Genomic DNA, 24,677 nt, shown 5'->3' with positions numbered 1-24,677 from the left:
GTGTACGTTTAAATAGTCGCTTGATTTCCTAAGAGTTTCTTTGAAAGTCAAACACTTACAGATGGGGTCAACAGCAAGAGCGGCGTTGGACGCATCACTGGGTTTGCCCAGACCAGCCTTGTTCAGGGCGATCACTCTGAACTCGTACTCCGAGCCTTCGCTCAGCTGAACAGCCTTGATGGTTCTGTCAATGACGGGTCGGCGGTTGACCTTCGCCCAGGTCAGCTCGGTGGCCTCACGTTTCTCCACCATGTAGCCCAGGATGGGAGCCTTGCCGTCGTTGGCTGGAGCCTTCCAGCTCACCGTCATGGAGTCCTTGGTGACATTGGTGATGACGGGCGGCTCACATGGCCCAGGAACGTCTGATGAAGAGACGTCGTCACAATATTTCATTCATGTCCTCAACATAAAATATAATGAAACCAGAGAGGATGAGTCTCCCCAGAGCTTCTTGAGGACAGGGGTTTTCTTACCGTATGGGTTCTTGACTGTGACAGCATCGGTCATGACAGGGTCTCCCACACCATACTGGTTCTCAGCACTGACTCTCAACTGGTATTCATGACCCTCAATGAGTTTCTCCACTGAGCAGTCGGTGAGGTGTCCGTGGATGTTGGCGGTGACCAGTGCCCAGTTGGCCCTGCTGGTCTCACGCTTCTCAATGATGTAGTTGGTGATTTCAGAGCCGCCATCTGCAAGGGGGGGCTCCCATCGCAGCTTAACACGGTCAGCAAACACCTTTGAAATCTTCACTGAGGCTGGAGGGCCAGGTTTGTCTGCAGAGGCAAGGGAGGGAGGTTTCATTAGTGTCCAAGTACATGAAATACTTTCTAAATCCATAAAATTCAAAGCCATCTTTTGGTCAGCTTGTTTTTTTTTAATGTAAAAATGCCTGTAAAACCTCACGTTAAAAATGATGTAAAATTAAGGTATCAATAGATATAGCAGCATAAAGGCCAATCATGACAAGAAATACTAAGAATATTGCAAAGCTGCATTTATTTTCTGGCAAAGGAGTTTGCCTCTGTGGACCACAACATCCTGTTAATCAGGCTCAAAGACATGGGACTCAGAGAGCTGTCCGGCTTGGTTCAAGAGTTACTTGGCTCAGCGAGAATAGAGGACCTTCTGTCAGCCCCTCTGCCTCTATTTATCTTGGATCCCACGTTATTTAACATTTATATTAATAACATTACAACTGCTGCTGGAGATTCTTACATACGTCTATATGCTGATGACACAATTTCATACACATCAAGTTCTTCTTGACAGCAGCACAGCTTCAACAACATTCAACATGCTTTCTCTAGTCTCCACTTAGTTTTAAATACTAAGAAAACTAAGTTGATTTTCAATAGAAAACTGCCACAAATTGGTGTCCCCCTGAAATTCTGTCTGGATGGGTGTGAAATTGATTTCTTCCCATGCTAGAAGTATCTTGGAATCAGGCTTGGACAACAAACTCTCTTTTAAAACTCTCGTAAATGTATTGATCAATAAGGTCGGTTTTCTCTTCAATAACAAATCTTCTTTACACATTCTACCAACCAATGCCAGGTCACAGTGACGGTGCTGCTTATTCTGGACTGTGGTGATGTTGTCTATGGGTGTGTCTTCTTCACAAACAAGGCACCATTTACCACGCTGGTATCTGTTTCGTGATTGGAGCTTGTTTCATACCCACCACTGCCACCTGCAAGCTCTGTTGAACTGCCTTCACTCCAGTCTTACAGACAAACTCACTGGTACTGTTCATCTACAAAACTTTAACTAAGAAATCTCCATCATACTTCAGTCGCTTTTCAATATCCGCGCAGCGAATAGCAGCCTACATTCGACTAGTTTTATAAGTCTCCTCATACCCAAAGTTCGCACATCTTAAGGCCGTTTTTCTTTTTAGTTTTATGCTGCGAATGATTGGACTCATCTCCAGCAGACCCCGAAAGTGTGTTCATTCATCCCCTTCTCTTTCTTCAAAAAAATCACAATCACAAAACCACTGCACTTATTTTTAGCCACTAACTTATTATTCCGTATTATTGTACTCATTATATTGCACTTGTTTTATTTGTTAATTTTTTATGTATTACTGAATTTCTTACACTTGCATCTTCCAGCGTTGCTTGTGATCTAATTCTATTTGTTTTCCTATCTAAATTGTTCTAGTGTTGCCTCTTTCTGCTGCCTTTTGGCCAAGTCATCATTGTCAATGAGAACAAGTCTGGTTATAAATAAAGGTTACTTCAAAACAGAATTTAGTACTAATATTACTATGTTGAAATAACACACAGGTCAACAATAACCAAGCCTTTTCTTGGCTTTCAGGAGAAAAAATATTGTTATTGAAACAAACACACAACAGAAACTATTTCCATGTTTCCACTTTTTCCTCATTTCCAGTTATTCCTGCTACTATTTACCTGCTATCCTCACTAAACCAACTCCAGCTCAGCTGCTTTGTGGCGCCACCGTGCATCAGAAACGTCTTCTTGGCTTTATTCCAGCCATAGAGGAGCATTATTTTTCTTCTTCTCACACACACATAGAACTTTCTGTTCACTGGTTGATCTTTGGCTGCTCCTGATTGGACGTTACCGTCAATCTAAGCTCTCTGATTGGTGGAAAGTCTGACAGGAAGTGGCTTCATCATCATGTCCAGGTCTAAATAGAGGTCTCTTAGCAACATAGTAGTGATGGTGATGTTTTTATGGTGAAATGTGATAAATAATGCTGTCTATCATGGATCATTGTAGATTTACCAGATAGAGTCTCTGAATAAAACTACATTTAGTGGCTGGATTGTTAACCCTCTGGACGGGATAGAAATGCTGGCAAACCTGCGTAGATCAGCTAAAGGGTAGCTATCCATCACATTTACCCCACAGAGCTACACACCACCGCTCCTGAGGACTGATGATGGTAGAAGAGATAGACCTCAGACTGATCTGCTATAGTTTTATGGGTTAAATAAAACAGATCAAGTCTAACTTACCGAGCACCTTCACCTTTATGGTGGCATACTTGCTGCCATTGATGTTTTCAGCTGTGATGGTGTAGTCTCCAGACTCCTTCCTGGTGACGGAGTAAAGCTCCAGCAGGTGAATATGCTTCTTCTGGGTCATCTTCATTCCCTCTGCAAGGACCAGCGGCACTCCGTCTTTCTTCCACCTCACTTTCGGCAGTGTTTGCCGAAAACTTCAGCATCCAGGAAACGTTGTCTCCGGCTTTCACCACAATCAGGTTCTTCATGTTGAGACCCAGCTCTACACGAGGAGGAACTGCACGAGAGGAAAGGACAGAAGCATCAGGTTTCAGGTCCATCACTGAACAGTAGCTGTGTTACGTGAGTAGAGCGGTACCGTTCTCTGCGATGACTGGGATCGGGTCGGAGAGCTCCGACGGGAGGCTGATGTTGATAGCCGTCTTGGCAAAGACTCTAAACTGATACTGCTGACCCTCCCTCCAGGCCACTAACCACATAGTTCTCTGTCTGGATGTTCATGCAGTGGCATTGCAGCGAATGCCACTTCTCCTCTGGACGCTTTTGTGTACTCCATGAAGTAGCCAATCAGCTTGCTGCCACCATCATGGCGGGACGACTCCAGACCAATGAGACGGAGTTCTTGGTCACATCCATGGGCTCAGTTTACCTGGTGGGTCTGCATGGAAACAGAAAACGATTGAGACAAATCCTGCCCTTGGAAATATAAAAAATGAGCTGAGGGGGTGTTCTCCTTACCAACAGCAGTCCTGGCGGTGATGAAATCGGTTTGTTTGCAGGGTTTTCCCTGTCCCAGCCATGTTGTTGTGCGACACCCTGAAAGGTGTACTCCAGACCTTCCATCAGGCCTGTACATTGTGTACTGGGTGGCTTGACCGCAGGACTCGTTAGCTTTCACCCACAGAAGCTGTTCCTCTCCTTCTTTTCAATGCGGTATCCAGTGATGGGGCTGCCGCCATCGCTGCTGGGACGCTCCCATGACAAGATGACCAAAGTCCTTGTTTATCTGTTGATCTGCAGGTTTCTGGGTTCACTGGGAGGATCTGTAGGAAAAACACAAAAACCATGGACATGTGAAGCCATAAAAAATGTAAAGTTAAGTACCACTAATGCAGGTGTGTCCAAAGTCGGCCCTCGGGCCGTTGTCCTACAGGTTTGGGATGTTTCCTTTCAGCTGAACTAAGACAGATCTGGACACGTTTGGGCAGCATTCTGACAACGAGCTGTTGAGAAGAGACTTTTTAATTTTGTATTAGATGTGTTTGAGCACGGAAACATCTAAAACAGGGCTCAGGTGGTAGAGCGGGTCGTCCAGTGATTGGAAGGTCAAATTGGTCATTATTACTTTTAATTATAGTTATTAAAACCTGCAGGACCTGTAACATGGCTCCGGTCTTCGAGGACCAGAGCTGGACACAGCTGCACTAATGCGCTAAAAAATGCAAAACTCACCAAATGGATATCTGGCAATCATCTTCTCAGAGTAGATGGGCTCTGAAATGCCGAACCTGCTTCTCAGCACGGACACGGAAACCGTACTCCTTACCAGGCGTCAGTTTTGTCATTCTAAAGCTGGTCTTGGTGCAGGCATGAGGCCACAAGGACCCAGTCACCCTGGCTGATGTCACACTTCTCTCCAATGTAGTTGGTGATGTTGCTGCCGCCCATCTTTCTGGTGGGGAGTTCCAGGCAGCGTGCAAGCATCAATATCCAACTCTGTGATCTCTAACGGAGCTTCTGGTGGTCCAGGTATGTCTGAAAACCAGAGGGACAAACCACTAACGATGATTACTCTGATTAGGGATTATTATTCCTAAATGTTTTCTTTGTGCCAGTGTGTTGTTTCTAACGGACCCATGACGATGACTCTGAGGATCTGGTTGACCTTGGAGGTGCTGTTCTCAGCTGACAGACTGTAGTAACCGCTGTCCTTCCTGGTCACGTTCTTTATGATAAGCGTTGCAGGTGTGTCAGGTCTTTACAACGGACAGGCGGTCAGAAGTCAGCACGTCCTCGTTGCCTTGGCTTCCATTTGCAGAAGGGAGCTGGTTTTCCAGCCACAATGGCCTCAACCACCATCTTGGATCCAGCTCTAACCTGTCACCTATGCGGGCATGATGATCTTGGGAGCCACTGGGAGGAAGAAGAAATGACCACAAGTTGATGTTTGACAACATTTTCAACCTGGAATATTTTCCCTTTTTCATTTAATCTCTTTTACTTTATCAGTGGTCTACTCACTGAGCTGGTCCTTGATTTCAAACACTCCCTCTGCCTCTCGGGCCAAGCTGACTCCACAGAGTTCCTGGGCTGCCATCTGAACTGTATTTGGTTCCTTCCTTCAGAACCGACCACCACAATGGTCAGATCTTTGACACAGCAGAGTATGGGGTCCACTTATCCTCAGGTGCACCCTCTTCCTGATAATCGACCACATAAACCATTTATCTTGGCTCCTCCATCTCCTGAGTGCTTCAGCCAGCCCAGCGTGGCGCTGTTCTTCGTGATCTCCCACACGTCCATCTTCTTTGGAGGGTCTGGCTCGCCTAGATAGAGTGGAAAAGAGAGGTTAGGAAAAATAAAACGGAGGCAAAGCAAGACAGGCGTTGACATACATTGTAGGTACTCAGTCTTTTTGGACACTTACTAATGGGGTCCACAGCCAAGTAGGACCTGGAGAGTCCTGAGGAACTCCAATGCCATATTTGTTGCAGGCCATGACTCTGAAGTAGTACTCGATGCCAGGTGTCATGTTGGTCACCTTGAAGCTGGTCTTCTTCAGGTCTTCTGTGCATTTGGTCCAAGTCTTCCGATCCACCTCCCTCTTCTCCACAATGTAGTTGAGAATGGGGCTGCCGCCATCATTCTCTGGTGGCAACCAGGAGAGCTGAGCCGTCGTCTTAGTCACATCAGTTGCATCCAAGCCGCCAACGGGGCCAGGAGTGTCTGTGGACGATGAGACGCATTTAGTTTGTACATTTCCTGTCCAAATCAGACATTTTCAGAAGATAAGTGGGTCCGGTTTTTCCTGATTCTTACCGAGGACTTTAACACGAACAAGATGGCTTTCTCTCCAGCTGAGTTGGACAGGGTCAGTGAATATTTCCCAGAATCCTCTCTGGTGCTCTCAGGAATAACCAAGAAGGACATAGAGTCCACTTGGTCCACGTGACCTCTGCGGACCACATTGTCCACACCTAGTCGCTTCCAGGTAACCTTGGGGGCGGGGCCTTCCTCTGATCACAGCAAACAGCCTGATTGGACAGCCAGCCCTCACTGCGAGGCCTTTCCTCAGACTGGCGTCCAACTCGATCTCTGGAGCCTCTGTTGCCACGACAACACATATCATTGAGCGGGAGGTGTTAACATTTACAAAGCTGTGTGTTACAACAAATTCATTATTTCTCACCCAGGATCTCCCTTGGGGGATACTGCCTCCTTCAAGTAGGCATGCCGTCCCCAGCCCACCTGGTTCTGGGCGGACACCTTGAATTCATACTCCTGCTTCTCATCCAGTTGACTGATGGTAAACTCTGTGAGCACCAGGGGGTCCATGGGTATCAATTCTCTTCCAGCCCTCTGTGGGCTTTTTCAGGGTCTGCTTCGCTCTTCAGCCTCATGTCCAGGCTGTATCCGATGATGGGCGGCGCCACCGTCGTTACACAGGCTTAGACCAGGAAAGAGTGATGGAGGTCTTACTGCTGTCACCACACCTCAGGCCTGCAGGGGGGCCAGGAGGCTCTAAAGGCAGAGAAAGTTGAAAAAGTTTGTTGCTAAAGTAAAATCTGGAGCTTTCTTATGGTCATCTTAAGACTTCCTACAAAGGAGCTGAACTCTAGGAAAAAGATGAAGGTGAACTGAAACGAGAACAAATCCAAACTCACCGATTGGATCTTGGCTGCAACAGGTCGACAAGGTTTGCTGGGCTCTCCCAGGCCAACCTCGTTCTCAGCTTTCACCCTGAACTGGTACTCGTGGTTTGGAATCAGGTGGCGACTTTACATGCGCCTCTCAGAAATGGGGCTCTTGTTGCATGGCACCCAGCGTACCGCCCTCTTCTCCTTCCTCTCCAAGATGTAGCCAGAGATGGACTTTCCCCCCATCGTTCTCAGGAGGAGCCCAGACCACGGTCATTTCATCTTTACTCACCTGAAAGACAAAAATATTAACGATGTAACCACTGAATCTGAATTTATATGAATGAACATATGTAAAAGTTTCTTACTTTAGTAACTTCAGGGGGCTCAGGGGGTCCAGGTTTGTTGAACTGAGTCTTTACGGTTACAGGCTTGCTCTCCATGGCAGGTCCAGTTCCCATCTTGTTCTCTGCCCTCACTCTAAGACGTACTCGTTGCCCTCCACCAGGCGAGTGATGTTGCAGTACGGTGTGACCACAGAGGCCTGAATATGTGGACCAGACCATCCTCCTGGTCTCACATTTCTCCAGGATGTAACTGTCCACTTCACAACCTCCATCATCCTCTGGACCGTCCCACCACCACTCTGCACTTAGTCGGCTCCAATGCCAGTGATCCCTCAGGTTCCTTACAGGTCCAGGGACGTCCAGGACGTTGATGTTGGCATATGCTGTGAAGGTGCCGGCCGCATTGGTGGCGGTGATGATGTACTTCCAGTGTCTGTACGCCTGGACTTGGTCAAAAGGAACTTAGAGTAGTCTGGACAGTTTTTCATAGCTCATTCTGGGGTTGTCTCCTACAGCCTTGTCTTTGTGCCCATATGACCTCTGGCTGGGGTTTTTCCTCTCAGGGCAGCCTCCATCCTCACGGGACTCTCCAGCCTTCACTGTCACGGTTCCAGCCACCTTCAGGTCAATGACTGGCTTCTGGAGCTCCTCCTTCACCACAATGTCAGCAAGGTTCACCCAGGCACTCTCCCCACCTTCATTCACAGTCTGCACCCTGGGTAGGAAAGGATAATCTAGATTACATTGGGTAATATTCATAAACTGAAGAAAACAAGAGCAGAAAGATTATGATTTTAATGTAAGAATACTCTAACCTACCTGAAGGTATACACATGGTTTTTCCACACACTTGTCAGCTAAGAAGAAGGTGTCTTTGGTGTTGATCCTTCACCCACTCTTCAGCATCTTGGTTTTGTATCGAGGTTGTAGGAGAGGTTGGGGCTGCCACCATCGTAGTCAGGCTTTCTCCACCTAAGTATGGACATGGTTTCTTACAAATGTCAGTGACTCTAAATTTCTCTGGCTCGCCAGGCTTCTCAATGGGATCTACGGCCAGGAAGAGGGGTCTTGATCTCCACAGCTGGTCCTGGTCCCATCTGTTCACGGCACAGACCCGGAACAGGTACTCATGGCCCTCCATCAGCTTGGTTTTGATCTTACGGTTCGTACAGTTGGAAGAGATCATAGACCACAGCCTAATGCTAGGCTCACGGCACTCTACGATATAATTGGTAATTTCAGATCCACCGTTGTCCACAGGTGCCGTCCCAGTTGATCATGCAGGAGTCCTTGGTGACGTATGTTGTATGCAGGTTCTGACAGTGGCTCGGTCTGTCCCAGCACATTAACTGTGATGGTGCAAGAAGCCTCTCCGCCCTCGTTTGAAGCCTTCAGCGTATATTTGCCATGATCAGCTCTTGTGGCTTCCTTGATCTTCAGTTGGACCACAGGGAAGTTCTGAATCATGGTGATCCGCTTGCTGCTCTCCAGGAGCCGTTTCCCCCTTTGGACCAGATGATGTCTGCATCAGGACGAGCCTTGATGTAGCCAGTGACGTTGATGTTGTGGCCGACACGTTACAGTAAACCCGCTCGCGACAGATGGCGTCCATCTCAATCTCTGGTGGGATGAGGACTGTCCTGAGCGGTGATGGAGTCTGGGACTTACCTAGGCTCTCCATCTCCAATCATGTTTGAGGCACGGACCCTGAAACTGTAGGTCACGCCTCTCCTCCAGGCCCTTTACCCTGTAGGCACATTGCTTAATGAAGTCATCAAGGTTTACTCTCTTCCATTCTCAGTACTCGGCTTTCTTCATCTCCACAGTGTAGCCAGGATGGGGCTTCCTCCATCTTTGGAAGGTTTCATCCAGACCAGGTCAGCTGTGGTCTTGCTGTAGTCTTTAACTTTGGGTGTTGATGGCGGGAACTCGGTACTGTGATAGGTCTGCAAGGCTTGCAGGGGTCAGAGCTGGGAGAGGGGCACTATAGCCGGCTATATTCTCAGCAAAACTCTAAACTTCATATTCACTTCCCTCAAAGAGACCCAGGACTCTGTACCGTAGGTCCTTGCAAGGGTGTCCTGCTTGTTGACACGAATCACTTTCCATCTTTGTGTCTGCGCTCGATGAGGTATCCAGTGATCTGGCTGCCCACCGTCAGACAGTGGCCATGGTATAGCCAACAGTTAACAGCATCCTCCGAGAGGTCGTAGGGTTGCGGACTTACCAGGTGGACTGGGTGGCATGAAGGTGTGCTCAGCAACGGTGGGCTTGCCTCTCAGTGGAGCACCAATGCCCATCTTGGTTTTCAGCACGGATGCGAACCAATCATTCCACCCCTCTCTGCAGGCGGATGATCCTGAGCTCGGTTGCAAGGCTACCAGAGCTAACACCTCCCCAGGTCTCCTTGTTGGACTACCCTTTTCTCAACAATGTAGTTGGTGACAGGACTTCCACCGTCATCCTTGGGAGGGCGCCATTCAAATCATCACTGGAATCTGGAGTAACCTCCAGGATGTTGACAGGTCCAATGGGAGCAGCAGGAACATCCAGGACTGTGACGCTCCAAGCAACAGTCTTTTGTCCCAGCTGGGTTTGGACACGGTGAGCAGGTACTGTCCCGGTGTGGTTCCTGGTTGCACTCGTTGATGCTGAGCACAGTGGAGAAATTATCGGTGTCGATCTGATGTTGCCTTTGCTAGTGATCTCCTCGCCTCTCAATGGACCACTTGGCCTCGGGGACAGGGATTCCTCTCATTATAGCCGGCAGCCTGATGTGGTGCCAGCTTTCACGATATATGCCTCTATGAGCTTGCATCCACTTCCACAAGGGAGGCACTGTGGGAATATGGAAAGACGAGGTTACCCCCACACTTTTACTCTGTCATGTTCAAGAGCTCTGAATACATAATCCACAGTGAACGACTGGCATTCTGAGATGCAAGAGAGATTTTCTTTACTTTGCTGGGTACCATCTTAAAGACACATCACTTATATGGGACAATATTAGGAGGTACATCCTCCACCAAATCTGCCACCAAAACTGATGCAAAGTATTGGAAATCTCTCATATCAAGTGATACATCCGGAACAAATAAGAAAATGAATTCTTTATTACCAAGTTGCTCCTGGCAGAGGATGGGCACCGTGGTGTCCGGTCTGCTGAGGCCAATGGCATTCTCAGCCACTACTCTATGAAGCGGTAGGTCTTCCCCCCTCCAGACAGTCACATGACTCTCAGGGATGCTCAAGTTTTCCATTTCATCCCATTCTCTCTCTCCCTCTTCCTGATACCTCCACTAGGAAGCCTGTGATGTCACTTCCTCCAGTGCGATCAGGCCAGTTCCAGACCAACACACCTCAGTTTTTGTCCACGTCGACATGGTGCAGGTCTTTGGGAGGACCAGGGGGGACTGGAAAGTAAAAATGACAGAGTGGATAAACAAAGACTTTCATTTTGAACTGCTCAGTTTGAGCTGTCTTCCTTGGCAGCTCAGATTCATTTTCAGTTGAAACTTTGGGAAAATTTATAGATAATTTTGAGGTTGTCAACCCTCCATCTGCAGCGCTACTACTACAGAGTGGGTTCATGGCTTGATGGCCTTTGGCGTCTCAATGAATTCGCTGCGACCAAACTGGTTCTCGGCGGCGACTCTGAAATGCGTAGGATGTTCCCTCCATCAGGTGCTTCAGCATCATGCTGCGCTTTCTTAGAGGTGGAGCAGACAGGCACCCCACTGAGTGGATGCTGTGTCTTTCTTCTCCACCACAAAGTTAGTCAATGCGGCACCGCCGTTGTCTTCTGGATCCTCCAGGAGAGGTAGGCAGAGTCACTCCTCACATCCGACACCCTGATGTGCTGAATGGGACAGGTTTGTCTACAGATACACAGAAAACATCACAGTTTTGGTAAGAACTGAGACCTCTTCCACTGCTTCTCCATTAGTCACTATGCTGAATTCCTAACAAAGGTAAAAGGAAACTCAGCACATACCCAGAACCAGCACGGTGCAGGTGACGGTCTTGGATCCTGCCGGGTTCTCCACGGTTAGGGTGTAGTCTCCACAGTCACCACGGTTACAAAATCTCATCTCCAGCTTGGTCCCCTCCTGGTTGGTTCTCGATGTCAGCCCTGGTGGAACTTCTGCTTCGTTTTTTCTTCCAGGTGACGGTGGGGAAGGGAACACCTTTGATGGCTGGCCATTCAGAGTGATGTGAGTGCCAGCCATGGCCTTCACCTCTCGGGTCATTCCTGCATCCAGAATCAGCTCTGGAGGCTCTGCCATGAGACACAGTAACAGGTGAATTCGAGGGATTGTTGGGGTGGATGACCCCATGCACGATGAGGCCCAACCCTCACCCAAGATGTGTCCCACACGACACAAATATTCCAAACCCATTCCAAACCAAGGGACATTTGGCTTTTTAAGGATATAAACAAAATATAAATAAACTATGGGGTAAGACTCAATTAACATAATTAATCTAACTAATTACAGGCTTTAATTACTTCATCTTGATCTTATCATCATTTTGACCAATCACCATTATTAGTGACAACTGAAGAGCACAAATGATTTAGTCCAGGGGTGTCCAAAGTTGGTCTTCGAGGGCCGCTGTCCTGCAGATTTTCCGATGTTTCGGAACACTGAGTCACACACCTGACTCAAATGAAATAGATTCAACAGCCTATTAAGTTTTGCACAATGACTCATCAATTTGAGTCAGGTGGTTTTGGTGCAGGAACACATCAAAAACCTGCAGGATTGTGGCCCTTGAGGACCGGAGCTGGACACCCCTGATTAAGTCTGTGCACAGGTCTCAGTGCAGGCAGACCAATCACACCGTTGTAATGCACCCGCCATATTTTATTATGCGCTTTGTTTTTTGTTTTTTTTTTGGACAAGCAGGCCAGTCAGGGCCACTTTCAGGCCTACTGCCACAAGGAATTGTTCTGCTTGTCCCGTGAGCCAGTCCGGGCCTGCGGTACGAGTGATGGGGTGTTCCTGCAAGGCCTGCTGCTGTCTGCTGCAGCGTCGCGGTGCTGGTGATCCTAGATGCCGCTGAGGTGTGATGGCAATTACTTGTGCTCGTAGCTGAGCTTGTGTTTGCAGGTGCACTGTTCTTTAGCATCCAGACAAAAAGAAACGGGGAGCTGCTCGCTCCGCATGAATCAGCTGGTGAATGTTGTGATCTGGACCACCATGACACCGTTCCAGGTCACATTTATGGTTTTTCTGCACACTTTACAAAAAGCTTCCTTTTCATTTCCCATGACGGCTTAAGCCAGTCTTTAAATGCCGGGTCACTGAGCCAACGTTGTGAAAACGTACATTTTCGCATTGTGAGGCGGAAAGTGGCTTCTAGTACAACATTCTTGAGCTGTTCTGACACCACGCATGTGCACCACAGATCGGACAGCGGAACCAATCGAGGCTATCAGCGCCGGCTAGGTCCTGCTGTCATACCAAGTCTGTTTACTACCTTTTACTACCCTGCAGATACTCTGTTTTATATTTCATAAAGAATATAAGCTCATCTTGACTCTTATGGCAACAACTCGTCTCATGAAGCAGTTCCAGGGACAATGTTTCACACTGAGCAGCATCCCCCATCCGGACTAAGGAGACCAGTTTTAAAAAGAAGAATGTTGTTCATTCTGGTCTGATAGAGCAATCCTGGACCTTCTCTAGGTAAGTTCTGGACTATACGTGGGCCAGTCCAGCACTTAGATCGTTCTCCCGTTGTGATGGACACAGACTGTTGCAGACCTTTGAACCCCTGTCCATTGTTCCTTCTAGAGGCTCTGCCTCTCTAGGTGCTCTTTTAATACCAGTCATGTTACTGAGCTGTCAATAATCAACTGTTTCTCCAGATGTTTCTTGACTTTTTTCAGCCTTTTGTTGCTCCTGTTCCAACTTTTTACAGACGTATAAAGTTAAAGTTTTATAAAGTTTTATTTCCATAAAACGGTTAAAATGTCTCAGTTTCGTCATCTGATATGTTGGTTGATGAGATTCGTAAATAGTTGCACTCTGTCTTTATGATGTACAAAGTGTCTGTGCTTTTTGGGAATTATGTTGTAACACCTGGAACTCAGATAGCATCGTACAACTACTAATGACTCACCGAGTCTGTCCTGAACTCTGATTGGCTCCTTCACGTTGGCTGGGTCCGGACTCTCCGGCCAGCGTTGACGGCCATGACTCTGAAGCGGTACAGAGCACCCTCTTCCAGGTTGATCACCTTGAACTTTGTCTCCTGGCAGGAGTCTGGAGTCTGATTCACCTGGTGAAAGCAGCAGAAGAAGAGTCAACATTTCACCCTGAAAAATGATGCATCATGAGGTGACCGGTCCAGCTTCCTCACCTGGTGCCATTCCTCCTCTCCAGCCTTCTGGAACTCCAGCAAGTACCCGAAGATCTTTCCTCTGCCGGTGGTCGGTAGGCGGCTCCCAGGATAGAGTCACTGACTCCTTGGTGAAGTCGATGGCATGAAGGTTTACTGGTGGGCTAGGTTTCACTGTGGGGAGGGAGGGGGATGTTCTTGTGGTGAGTTTGTACAGCACCAGCAGGACCACAAGGTGTATTTTAACAGGTGAACTTACCGATGGGATCTTTGGCAAAAAGGGTTTGGATGGTGGGCTTGGATCGCCAGCTCCCACCCATTCTCAGCACTAACTCTGAACTCGTACTCGCAACCTTTCAGGAGCTCCGTCACACAGTACTCCACCTTTGGAAAGATTCTCTCAGTGTTGCAGCGAACCCACCTGCAGCAGCAGAATTATGATCCATCAGCCACAGTTTCTGCTTTTCTGACAAAATTTAACTAAATATCTTTGCATGGCATGATTTCAGCTGTGGACCAGCTGTGGACCAGCTGAGGACCAACTCTCGTTGGGTTCTGCTGTTTTTCAGTTTTTTTGAAATGTCAGATAAAAACTGAGGTGAGGAAATCTTCTCCACCTGCAGCTCTGTGATGTGTGTTGCCCACCTGTTGGCCATGGTCTCCTTCCTCTCCACGATGTAGCCTGTGATTGGTTTTCCTCCATCAGCCGGTGGCTCCCAGCTAATCAGGGCGGAGTCGTGGTAAACCTCCTTCACTGTGGGCTGTTTGGGAGCATCGGGGACCTCTGTGATGGAAATAAGCAGATGTGATGGTCAGATTCTGCCCTGAGGTAACCTCCAGGATGGATCTGTATGAACTTACTGAAGATGTCTCTAGCTTTAGTTTCCTGCTGACAGAAGCGGGTCACTGATGCCGTAGATGTTTCTGAGCATGATCCTGATGATGTACTCGCGGCCCTCGATCAGCTTCGGTACCTGAAAACAAACAGAAGCGGCAGGATTTCAGTCCTGATGCAGAGAGCGTCATGGTTGTGGGCTGATAATGCAAGCACCCGTGTCCGACCTTGCAGGTGGTCCTAGGTGCAGGATGAAGGAGACGGGCATCCACAGGTCTCTGTGGTGTCTCTTTTCTCGATGATGTAGTTCGAGATGGCGCAGCCTCCATCATCCAGAGGGGGATATCCAGGAGATCACCATGTAGTTCCTGTAGACCTCATTGACACAACGGGGCCTCTGGTGGCTGAGGACGGTCTGACAGGAGGAAGCGTTCGGCGACAGGTTAGACTCTGCTCGTATTCTCATCTTCATTTTCACTGTGGAGCTACACCTTCAGCATCCTGCATCAAAATAGCCAACTTCGAGCCACCCTCGTGTCAAAATGTTTCCTCTAAATATGGAAGTAATAAACAACTTTCTTTTGAATTAAATTGATCGATATAAGTAAGTAAAGTAAGTAAATGTTTATTTATAAAGCACCTTTCAACATAAAAATCACAAAGTGCTTTACAATAAACAGAACACAAAATAACACAGTAACACAGAGAATACAAAAACAAATAAACTAAGTTTAAAAAGCTGAATTTTAGCTGCTTTTTAAGAGAGATGACTGAGTCTGCAGATCTTAGGCTGAGAGGAAGGAGTTCCAGAGGGAAGGCTGCTGCGAAGGCTCCAGCAGCTTTTAGTTTCAGCCGTGTTGGTTTAACAACCAGCAGACCTCATCGCTTGATCTCAGGGACCTGCAGGGCACGTAGGGCTGCAGAAGGTCTCTGATATATTCAGGTGCTTGGTCATGTAGGGCTTAAAATGCACTGTGTGATGAATGGGAAGCTGGTGCAGCTGGATTAGTAATGTTTCATCTTTGTATTAAATGTGTCCGCCAGGTTCTTGTTTGAAGTTAGTTTTCCTATCAGATTTCTATCCAGCAGATTAACGTAATTATCTTCCTGAAAAGTTTGGTCTTAGATTTTCAGCTTTAATCTGGATCTTTCTATTTTTCTTCGGTTTATTTTTAGTTTCTTAATCGTTGTCTTTATGAATTTTGAACGATGTTGTGATTTCAGTTTTTCTGCTTCAGTGTTGGGATGTTCTCCATGAAGCGACTCACCGACCACGGTGATGGTGCAAGATTCCCGTGCGCGCTCCAGCAGCGTTCTCCACGTTGACGCAGTAGCGTCCGCTGTGCTCTCTCTTGGCCTTGCTGATGTTGAGGCTGAGGTGATGGGCGGTGCTGTGGAGGCCGATCTCTTCATCCCGCCTTCAGCTCCTCCTCGTTCTTGGGTCCAGGGTGATGGCCGGGGGCGGCTTGCCACTGTAGCGTCCTGACAGCATGCAGGAGTCTCCCACCTTCACCATCATCTTGTCCCTGAAGTCCAGGTCCAGAACAGGTGGTTCTGAAAGATAGACGAGGATTAAATTTCAAAAGGATGAACTTGTGCAGGTGGACCTGCTGTAAGCAGAAGAACAACCTGATCCGGCCTCGGATCAGACGGGTGATGTCACTCACCCAGCTCGTCCTTTGCACTGCACAGGCTTGGTGATGATGGCACGCCCTGCCCCTGGCCCACCTGGTTGACAGCATACACTCTGAACTCGTGACCGAGCCATCCTTCAGCCCCGTCAATGTGAACTTCCTGTCCATCAGCTTGTCATCTCTGCCGATCCGTGTGAAGCTGTCGCGGCTCCGATCATTCGGGACTCCAGGACGTACCCCGTCAACCTCGGCACCGCCGTCATACTTTGGTGGTCTCCAGGCAACAGAGATGGAGTCCTTGGTAACGGCAGTGATGATCAGGTCCTCTGGGCGCTCCGGGACAGCTGGAGGAGACAAAGATGGGATGAAACGAGACCTTCAGCATGATTCTTTATCCTTTTATAAGCTTTTATAAGTTGAGGAAACCTGATCCGAGCTGGTTCCTGACTGTACGTCAGATATTGACATGCAGGCTTTTCAGCGTGGCCGACTTACAAATGGGGTCTTTGATGAGGACCATCTTATCAGTCTCGATGGAACGGCCCCATGCCGATGATGTTCTCGGCTGCGATCCTGAAGAAGTAGCCCTTTCCGTCGAGGAGTCCCTGCACCACGGCGTTGTTCCTTGTCACCGTTGTAGGACACTGAGGTCCAGCCCATGCGGTCAGACTCGCGCTTTCTCGATGATGTAGTTGGTGATGGCGGAGCCGCCATCGTCCTCGGGGGAGTACCAGGTCAGCTTGCAGGAGTCAGTGGTCAGATTCCTCGCCAGCGAAGGGAAGACCGACGGGTCCGGGGACGTCTGCAGGGATGAGAAGCAGAAGGTCCGGACTGTTAGCAACATGATTCATTTCAGTCTGGTTTCCCCGAAGTTTCCTCCAGGACTCACCAAGACCTCCACAATGTACCGCTTTCTTCCTCCTCTCCGCCTCGTTTCTTGGCGCTCAGTGTGTAGATGCCCTGGTGTTGGCGTCTGCAGTTCTTAATGACCAGAGAGTTGGAGATGCCAGTCGTCTCCACCACAGCCTCTTTGGGCACCTCGCCGTCGTCACGGCACCAGGTGATCTGCGGGGCGGGCTTACCGGACACGTAGGCGATGGATGCGGATGGTGGCGCCGGCGTGGATCACGATCTTCTCCTTCACAGACGCATCCAGGTCCATCTCAGGGGGAACTGAAGACAGAAACAGTTTGTTTCTTAATCACAAAGACGGATGCTGCAAGCAGCACGTCAGAAACATGAAATTAATTTAAATAAATAAATAAAGTTGAATTGAATTAATTCAACTTAATGAATGAATAAAATAAAAAAAACTATTAAATTATTGAATGAAATAAACTGAAAGAAATGAAATAAAATGAAATGATAAATGATTACTCCCAGAAGGGAAAGTGCCAGAAACACGAGGCCGATTGATCTCTACTGGTTCTGTCTTTGCACTCGATCATCTCAGAAACCAGTCCAGGGTCTCCCACTCCTGCCGCGTTCACGGCTCGGACTCTGAAGCGGTACAGGCCTCCTTCCTTCAGCTCGCTCACCACAAACTTGGTTCCTCTGATTCTCGGTGTCCTTCGCCTGCAGAGACAAAAAACACCATCTCAGAACCGGAGCTGAGCTCGTTTCTCAGAAGCTCATCAGTGATTGGTCTGTCCTACCTTCTCCCAGCCTTCGTCGGTCTCAGGCTCCTTCTCCTCGGCGTCGCTCAGCATCAGCAGCTTCCTCTGAGCTTTCTTCTCTTCCTCCTCCTTGTTCACCTCCTTGAACTCAACTATGTATCCCGTCACCTTCGACCCTCCGTCCATGACCGGAGGGATCCACTCCAGCTCCACGGTTGACCTGGTCCAGTCCGTCACCTTAGGGGTGGGGGGGCCTGGAGGCTCTGCACACAGAGAGAAATGTTTTCATGCATCGTTAGGAAACAACAGGAGATGATGGAGGTGATGAGCTCTCTGATTGGCTGCTGTGGTATCTTAAACTAATGCAGCTCTCTGATTGGCTGCTGTGGTATCTTAAACTAATGCAGCTCTCTGATTGGCTGCTGTGTTGGACTTACTGATGGGATCTCTGCAGAGGACAGGGTCTGAGGGCATGCTGGGTAGACCGCAGCCCGCCGCGTTCACAGCGATGATTCTGAATTGGTACATGGCACCTGCCAGCAGGCCGGTGACGTCCCAGTTGTTGCCCAGCGGCAGCGCCCGGATTGGGTCGCGGCTGACCCGGGTCCAGCGCTTGGAGGTGGTCTCCTTCTTCTCAATGAAGTATCCGGTGACGGAGGACCCGCCATCATACTTTGGCTCGTCCCAGTTGACAGTCATAGACTCCAGACAGACGTCGGTCACGGTTGGTTTCTCACACTGACCCGGAACAGCTGCAAGAGGTCAAGAGGATCATCAGGAACCAGAACCAGAGAGGTGGACAGGACGATGGATCATGTTTACAGACAAAGTGGGATTAACCAATCAGAACCGCTGGTTCTGATGAGGAGACTGAGTCTGATGCGGACTTACTGAAAAGGTTTCTGGCCTTCTCCGGCTCGCTGAGCAGCGGTGGACCGACTCCAAACTTGTTCTGGGCCATGACTCTGAACTCATACTCGTGGTTCTCGGTGAGCCGGGTCACCACATAGGCGCACTCTTTGGGATCATTGGAGACGTGGACCCAGGACTTCCTGTTGTCTTCACGCTTCTCTACCACATAGTTGGTGATCTTAGATCCACCGTCGTCTTTGGGGGGGTTCCAGGCCAGGCCGATCCGCTCCGCAAACACCTCAGTGAACTTGATTGGTCCGACGGGTGGTCCAGGTGGTCCTGCAGAGGGAGGAAGAGGAGTCAGTTTGGCTCTTTGGAACATCTGCTGTGATTTCTGTGGCGCCTGTGTTTCTCACCCAGAACCATGAGCTTGATGTCCTTGGTGACGGTTCCCAGACTGTTGCTGGCCGTCAGGCTGTAGTAGAGGGCGCTGTCGTGCCTGCTCGCCTGCTGGACCAGCAGCGTGCACTTATCCTGGGTCACCAGTTTGTTGATGTGCTGGTCGTACTGGACGGCAGCCTTCTCTTCAGGTTTGGCCAGGCTGGCCTTGCTCCAGGTGAGCGTCGGGAACGGACAGCCGCTCACCTTCGCCACGATGCTGATGTCACAGCCCTCCTCGCCCTCCATGGCCTCACGCAGCTCGATGGTGGGGGCGCCTGCACAAACAACCCAGCTTTGTCACAAACAGACCTCCAGGAGGAGGAGATGGCAGCACGCTGAACGTCACTCACATGTCTGATCCTTGATGACCATGGGTCCGACTGTGGCGGAGGGTCGGCTGGGTCCGGCGGCATTCACGGCCTTCACCCTGAACTCATATTCTCCTCCCTACAGATCAACAAACATCATGAGTTACCCTCCGACAGAGGAAAATGAGCCGAGTTAAAACTCAGTTTATGAGGCTCTTCAGAGAACCGTTGATGGTGATATTAATAACTTTATTTAAATGTTGGTTCATTAAATAGTTCTAAAAAGATAAGCTCTAAATAGCTTTATTAAATGTCTGGTTCAGCCTTAAGAAATTTCTATTTTTTTTTATTTAAAAATGAATTAACTTTCTGGAACTGTTTGAATTTATAACTGTTCGGTTACTGCAACCACTAAACACTGTCCTCATTGTTATAAATATGTCCTCTAAGGCTCTAGTAGACTTACTGGCCAGAAAAGGAGGTCAAAGAGGGTTAGACATGCAGCTAAAGCCCAGCAGGTCTGGGTCGGTACAGGACGGTTTGAGTCAGTAAATCCTGATCTCTCGGATCAGTAAGACCCAACAGAAAAGTCCCAGAAAAGTGCGACATTCTGGATTATTTCCCAGTTTTTAGCTGTGGAAACATAAAAAAAGCGCACCGACCCGTACCGTACTGGACCCTTTGGTGAAAACAGGGCTAAAGGGCCTCAGGTGACGCCATGCACCTTGTAGCCTCTGTTCAACCAGTTGTGCTGAACATCCCATAATAATTAATATAAACTCAACATTTATCACTTAGAACACAAAGCATGAAATAATAAACGACGTTAGGGAAGCGTCACCACTATCCCATAAAAATACACGGAAACATGGCGTGTATGTTCATGTTCCCAGATTCCCTAAAACCTCCAGATCCCTGATTTGAGCCTTGCTGGGAGACACGGCTCAAAGTTGACCGGAACATTTGTAAGGGTTGAAGTAAAAATCCCAGCAGAAGTCTATCTTCTCTTCTCCAGAGGACATGAGTGATGAACCGACCTCCTTCAGGTCCTCCACCACGAAGCTGAGCTCCTCCACGTCTCTCTTGTTGCACTGCTTCCACGTCTCCTTCTCTTTGCCGCTGGTGTCCCAGCTCAAACGCTCGATGATGTAATGCTTCACCGGAGAGCCGCCGTGGTTCTTCGGAGGCTCCCAGCTCAGAGTGACGGTGGTCTTCGTCACCAGGTTGACCTTCAGCTTGGTGGGTGGATCTGGTGGGTCTGAGGAAGAGGAAGAGGGGGGTTAACATTTGCATCCTTCCTGAAAGGTTTGTAGTGTTAGCCATTAGCCGTTTGTGTGTTAGCAAGCGTGTCCTCACAGATCGGGTCTCTGGCTCGAACGGGTTCAGTTGTGACGGTGAATGGACCGAATCCCAGTCTGTTCTCTGCTCGGACCCGGAACAGGTAGTCCTGACCTTCCAGCAGGCCTGGGACCACGTAGGCCTGGCTAGCACAGGCGGCATTCACCTGAACAATCGACCAATCATCAGTCAGTAAGAGTTTATACTGAATTCAGCTCAGATGAAATCTGCTCCGAGTTCAGCGGAGACATAAAACCCGACCACATGCTGAATGACTCCTGCTTCCTGCTGCTCGTTATCTTTAACCCTCGCTTGAGTTTCCACCTTTCAGCTCATCGGTGGATAAATGTCCTCTCCCATAAACTGCTATACAACATTACAGATTAAAACTTTTCTTTTTTTTGCTCAGATCTTTCAATCAGCTTCAATCCGTATTAAATTATGTCACGAAAAATGAGTAAAAAACGGTTTTCATGCGTCGTTAGTGTTTTCTGCAGTGTCAGGTGTAAAAAGGACTAACCATTTTTATTTGTTGTACTACATCCAAAATAGAGAAAAAAAGTGTTAACATGCTCTAGATAATATAGATAATAATTATATTTAATAGATAATTAATCCCAAAGGAAATTAAAGACGGAAATTAAAGACGGTCATACTGACTTCCTTACAAAGAAAAGCAGTGAACAGGTTAATAAATACTAAAAGACACGTATAAAATAGTTTCAAAGTTTGAAGTCCACGTGGACTTACAACAGACCAGACCCCCACCTTTACCACGGAGAAGACGTCCAAAAACTCTACAGGAATCTGCCTGAAGCGGACGTAAACGCTCACCTTGGTCCAGGCCTTGTCTGTCACAGCTTTCTTCTCTATGAAGTAGCTCTTAATTCTCTCTCCTCCGTCAGTGACAGGCAGTTTCCAGATCAGCCTCATGGTTGACCTAGTGACGTCCGTGACCTTCAGGTCCTTCGGAGGTCCGGGAACGTCTGAAAGCAGCAGAATGCAGTGAGACACCTTTGTAGAACAAAAAGCCGCCAACGTACGGTGAGTTAAACACCTACCGAGGACAATGACCCTGACGTTGATGTGTTTTTGTCCGGACTTGTTCTTGGCGGTGATGGTGTAACGTCCAGAGTGAGTCCTCAGGCTGACGGGGATGGTCACCACAGACGTGGTGTCTGTAGACTCCACCTGAGCAGGTTAAAACATCACATATCTGTGAAGAGGTCTGAAAGATGAGGCGTGTTGGGAGAGTCAGGAGCTGCTGCGACAACCTCACCTCGGAGTCCACAGGAAGCGTGTGCAGTTTGTTCTTCTTGTGCGCCTTGGCCTTTCCCTCAAAGTCCCAGGTTACCTTGGGAACGGGGCGGCCCTTAATGGTGACAGGAATTCTGACCGGATCTCCGGCGCGGATACCCACCAGGTCGTCGGCCATCACGTCGAGTGTGATGAAAGGTGGAACTGTTGAAAAGTAGAAGAAGATACGAGTGAAGGAAGAAGTCGAACACTAGTGTCCATTACTGCAGCAAAACTGAAGACCGGACATACGCTGGACGTCCTCGACCAAAACTTCACTGGTGCGAGGGCTGGGGTCGGACTCTCCAATGTCGTTGACGGCGATGACCCTGAAGTGGTAGCGCTTCAGCTCACGGAGGCTGGGCACGGTGAACTCTGTGGTGGGGTGCAAGCTGTCAATATCATTGATCTTCACCCAGTTTGATGAGCCCTCATCCTGGATCTGGATGATGTAGCCTTTGATGGGGCTTCCTCCGTCACTCTCAGGGGGCTTCCAGGACAGCGTGACGCTGTGCTTCGTCTTATCAGCGATCTCAGGAGCAGCAGGCATGCTGGGAGGAGCTGGAAGGAATTGTGGCAGCACACTTTAGGAAACATCTCTCATCCAGCAAAGAAAAACTTGGTAAAGATTCACTCACTGATGGGATCGACGGCGAAGGCGGAGTCAGACGGGGAACTGAACGGTCCAGTTCCTGCTGAGTTACAGGCAGCAACCCTGAACTCGTACTCCATTCCTTCAAATAGTCGCGTCACCTGGAGGACAAAGAGATTTAATATCTTTATGGAGCCTTTATTTAGCGTTCATTTCTAAAACCCAAACTGGAATTTATTAAAATGTTTATGAAAGCACGTTTTTTAAAAGATTGTCTAACAAAGGTCTTTGTTCTGAAGTTGGATTTTAGTAAAAAGGTTGACCGAGCTGAGTTAATATGAGGATGTTCTATTTTTCAGGATGGAGAGTTTTTGATACTGTAAGATGATGGCAGCTAATGGTTAGCTTTAGAAATCTTCAGTTCCCACTGCAACGGTTAGCTTCTGTGTACCAGAAGGGGTTGAGCAGGCTCTGCTTCCTGAGACGGCTCAGATCCTTCAGTGTTGGAGATGTTTTACCAGCCTGTCGTCTCCAGGGAGCTTCTCTTTGCTGCTGTGTGCTGGGAAGCAGCTGCACCAGCAGCCTGAACAACCTTAGAAAGAAGGCTGGAACTGGTGGAGAGGAGGCTCAGAACAACCTGGTTTCCATCACGGAGAACCCGACCTTCCTCTCCACCTCACTGGTGAGCTCCTTCTCTACCAGTCTGAGACGCTCCGATGCAGGAACACTGTCCATCACTGGTCAATAAGTCAGACACCAGGCTCCACCTGCTGCTTCTATCCACCACTTTTATTCTACTTTTTACATTCTAGTTGGTTTGCGCATCATTTTGTCTGTCTATCTATCTATCTATCTATCTATCTATCTATCTATCTATCTATCTATCTATCTATCTATCTATCTATCTATCTATCTATCTATCTATCTATCTATCTATCTATCTATCTATCTATCTATCTATCTATCTATCTATCTATCTATCTATCTATCTATCTATCTATCTATCTATCTATCTATCTATCTATCTATCTATCTATACAGCTAACAGGATAAATTAAGTAGCAGACTATCTGAACACACCAAGCTGGGACTTTTCTTCTACTAACGGGGGCTGAAGCTCCAGCAGCTCACCTGATACTCCCATCCTTTCATTCCCCGCTTGGTGACTGGCATCTTATTGACTTTAGCCCAGTAGCTGGTGCCTTTCTCCCTCTTTTCCAGCCAGTAGCCGATGATCGCGGAACCTCCTGTGTCTCTGGGAGGTTCCCAAGTCAGAGTCATGGAGGTCTTTGAATATTCGGTAATTGTGGGTTTCTCTGGTGGACCGGGGAGGCTGAAGGGATCTGTGATCTGGATTTCCTCTGTTGTGCAGGGGTCAGATTTACCGTAGCGATTCTCGGCTCTGACCTGGAACAGGTAGGTCTTATTGGTGTCCAAGGTCCACATCTGCAAAAAGGAAGGCGAAGGAATTATCCCTGGCATTCCTGGAATCACACAAACTTTACTTCGTTGTTACTGTTACAGGAACGTACGCCATATTTCCTCTCAACGATGCTGTTGGTGACCTCCTCCCACTGTGGCTCAGGAGGAGCCTCCTCTCCCTCCTCCAGCTCGGGACGGACTGTTATCACTTCTTTCTTCTCAACAATGTAATTGGTCAGCTCACTGCCGCCATCATCGATGGGAGGATCCCAGTTCAGGTAGCAAGACTCTGCCCTGATGTTGGATACGGTCAAATTTCTGGGTGGAGTTGGTCGGTCTGACAGGAGAAAAACAGTTTCGTCAGGACACAAATGTGGTGCATCATGTCTGGTTTCATCTTGCTGTGGATCTTTCATCTCACCCAGCACCATGATGAAGATGGTGTGTTTGGCTGAACCCATGTTGTTGGACGCAGACACAGTGTAGTAACCACGGTCACGCCTGTTGACAGCTGGGATGGACAGCTTGGTCTTAGCGTTCATCCTGCCAGTCACTTCCGTCTCTGTCAGCAGGGCCTCGGTGGGCTTATCAATCACCACGTCGTCCTTGGACCACTCAATCTTTGGGATGGGAAGTCCAATGATGTCAGCCGGGATCTCGATGGGGTCACCCTTCCTCACCGTAATGGAGTCGACCTTTAAGTGCTTCGGCAAGTGGATCTCAGGACCCACTGAGAGCAGAAAAAACACTTAGTACAAGGCAATACACTGCATACTCCAGTGTGATTGGT

At 48.4% G+C, this 24,677-nt stretch overlaps 1 protein-coding gene across 1 annotated transcript in view; it reads right to left on the bottom strand.

Moving 5' to 3' along the window:
• Positions 1-24,677, bottom strand: part of ttn.2 (titin, tandem duplicate 2) — a 253,726-nt gene that overhangs the window by 52,054 nt on the left and 176,995 nt on the right. The window contains 117 exon segments of the mRNA XM_042002074.1: positions 60-362; positions 474-776; positions 2,993-3,184; positions 3,187-3,210; positions 3,213-3,278; positions 3,360-3,459; positions 3,461-3,535; positions 3,537-3,592; positions 3,595-3,645; positions 3,648-3,659; positions 3,740-3,794; positions 3,797-4,044; positions 4,454-4,514; positions 4,516-4,590; positions 4,592-4,666; positions 4,668-4,756; positions 4,856-4,973; positions 4,975-5,025; positions 5,027-5,098; positions 5,100-5,134; positions 5,243-5,317; positions 5,320-5,377; positions 5,380-5,439; positions 5,441-5,547; positions 5,649-5,675; positions 5,678-5,947; positions 6,041-6,061; positions 6,064-6,229; positions 6,231-6,335; positions 6,422-6,550; positions 6,552-6,588; positions 6,590-6,663; positions 6,666-6,742; positions 6,882-7,101; positions 7,103-7,150; positions 7,227-7,342; positions 7,345-7,402; positions 7,404-7,630; positions 7,633-7,687; positions 7,689-7,920; positions 8,025-8,044; positions 8,046-8,082; positions 8,084-8,116; positions 8,118-8,194; positions 8,197-8,262; positions 8,264-8,301; positions 8,304-8,469; positions 8,471-8,542; positions 8,544-8,708; positions 8,711-8,782; positions 8,785-8,841; positions 8,843-8,923; positions 8,925-9,040; positions 9,043-9,130; positions 9,133-9,188; positions 9,191-9,281; positions 9,283-9,426; positions 9,428-9,508; positions 9,510-9,620; positions 9,622-9,690; positions 9,693-9,842; positions 9,844-10,043; positions 10,324-10,498; positions 10,500-10,618; positions 10,784-10,798; positions 10,801-10,864; positions 10,866-10,913; positions 10,915-10,938; positions 10,940-11,016; positions 11,019-11,075; positions 11,078-11,083; positions 11,200-11,362; positions 11,364-11,408; positions 11,411-11,484; positions 13,335-13,391; positions 13,394-13,493; positions 13,575-13,643; positions 13,645-13,727; positions 13,813-13,833; positions 13,836-13,871; positions 13,874-13,974; positions 14,199-14,337; positions 14,415-14,439; positions 14,441-14,527; positions 14,616-14,630; positions 14,632-14,733; positions 14,735-14,774; positions 14,776-14,803; positions 15,657-15,675; positions 15,677-15,942; positions 16,056-16,148; positions 16,151-16,229; positions 16,232-16,264; positions 16,266-16,366; positions 16,518-16,557; positions 16,559-16,657; positions 16,659-16,700; positions 16,702-16,785; positions 16,787-16,824; positions 16,912-16,942; positions 16,944-17,120; positions 17,122-17,195; positions 17,446-17,582; positions 17,739-17,901; positions 18,530-18,829; positions 18,907-19,206; positions 19,282-19,378; positions 20,277-20,497; positions 20,596-20,743; positions 21,412-21,563; positions 21,639-21,768; positions 21,857-22,038; positions 22,126-22,434; positions 22,512-22,626; positions 23,597-23,911; positions 23,998-24,224; positions 24,309-24,617. Of these exon segments, the coding sequence (XP_041858008.1) occupies positions 60-362; positions 474-776; positions 2,993-3,184; positions 3,187-3,210; positions 3,213-3,278; positions 3,360-3,459; positions 3,461-3,535; positions 3,537-3,592; positions 3,595-3,645; positions 3,648-3,659; positions 3,740-3,794; positions 3,797-4,044; positions 4,454-4,514; positions 4,516-4,590; positions 4,592-4,666; positions 4,668-4,756; positions 4,856-4,973; positions 4,975-5,025; positions 5,027-5,098; positions 5,100-5,134; positions 5,243-5,317; positions 5,320-5,377; positions 5,380-5,439; positions 5,441-5,547; positions 5,649-5,675; positions 5,678-5,947; positions 6,041-6,061; positions 6,064-6,229; positions 6,231-6,335; positions 6,422-6,550; positions 6,552-6,588; positions 6,590-6,663; positions 6,666-6,742; positions 6,882-7,101; positions 7,103-7,150; positions 7,227-7,342; positions 7,345-7,402; positions 7,404-7,630; positions 7,633-7,687; positions 7,689-7,920; positions 8,025-8,044; positions 8,046-8,082; positions 8,084-8,116; positions 8,118-8,194; positions 8,197-8,262; positions 8,264-8,301; positions 8,304-8,469; positions 8,471-8,542; positions 8,544-8,708; positions 8,711-8,782; positions 8,785-8,841; positions 8,843-8,923; positions 8,925-9,040; positions 9,043-9,130; positions 9,133-9,188; positions 9,191-9,281; positions 9,283-9,426; positions 9,428-9,508; positions 9,510-9,620; positions 9,622-9,690; positions 9,693-9,842; positions 9,844-10,043; positions 10,324-10,498; positions 10,500-10,618; positions 10,784-10,798; positions 10,801-10,864; positions 10,866-10,913; positions 10,915-10,938; positions 10,940-11,016; positions 11,019-11,075; positions 11,078-11,083; positions 11,200-11,362; positions 11,364-11,408; positions 11,411-11,484; positions 13,335-13,391; positions 13,394-13,493; positions 13,575-13,643; positions 13,645-13,727; positions 13,813-13,833; positions 13,836-13,871; positions 13,874-13,974; positions 14,199-14,337; positions 14,415-14,439; positions 14,441-14,527; positions 14,616-14,630; positions 14,632-14,733; positions 14,735-14,774; positions 14,776-14,803; positions 15,657-15,675; positions 15,677-15,942; positions 16,056-16,148; positions 16,151-16,229; positions 16,232-16,264; positions 16,266-16,366; positions 16,518-16,557; positions 16,559-16,657; positions 16,659-16,700; positions 16,702-16,785; positions 16,787-16,824; positions 16,912-16,942; positions 16,944-17,120; positions 17,122-17,195; positions 17,446-17,582; positions 17,739-17,901; positions 18,530-18,829; positions 18,907-19,206; positions 19,282-19,378; positions 20,277-20,497; positions 20,596-20,743; positions 21,412-21,563; positions 21,639-21,768; positions 21,857-22,038; positions 22,126-22,434; positions 22,512-22,626; positions 23,597-23,911; positions 23,998-24,224; positions 24,309-24,617 (12,264 nt within the window).

The sequence above is a fragment of the Melanotaenia boesemani genome, chromosome 12 (genome assembly GCF_017639745.1).
Source record: "Melanotaenia boesemani isolate fMelBoe1 chromosome 12, fMelBoe1.pri, whole genome shotgun sequence".
Taxonomy (NCBI): Eukaryota; Metazoa; Chordata; class Actinopteri; order Atheriniformes; family Melanotaeniidae; genus Melanotaenia; species Melanotaenia boesemani.
Note: the sequence above shows the minus strand (reverse complement) of the source record. Positions and strands in the feature narration are given on the sequence as shown.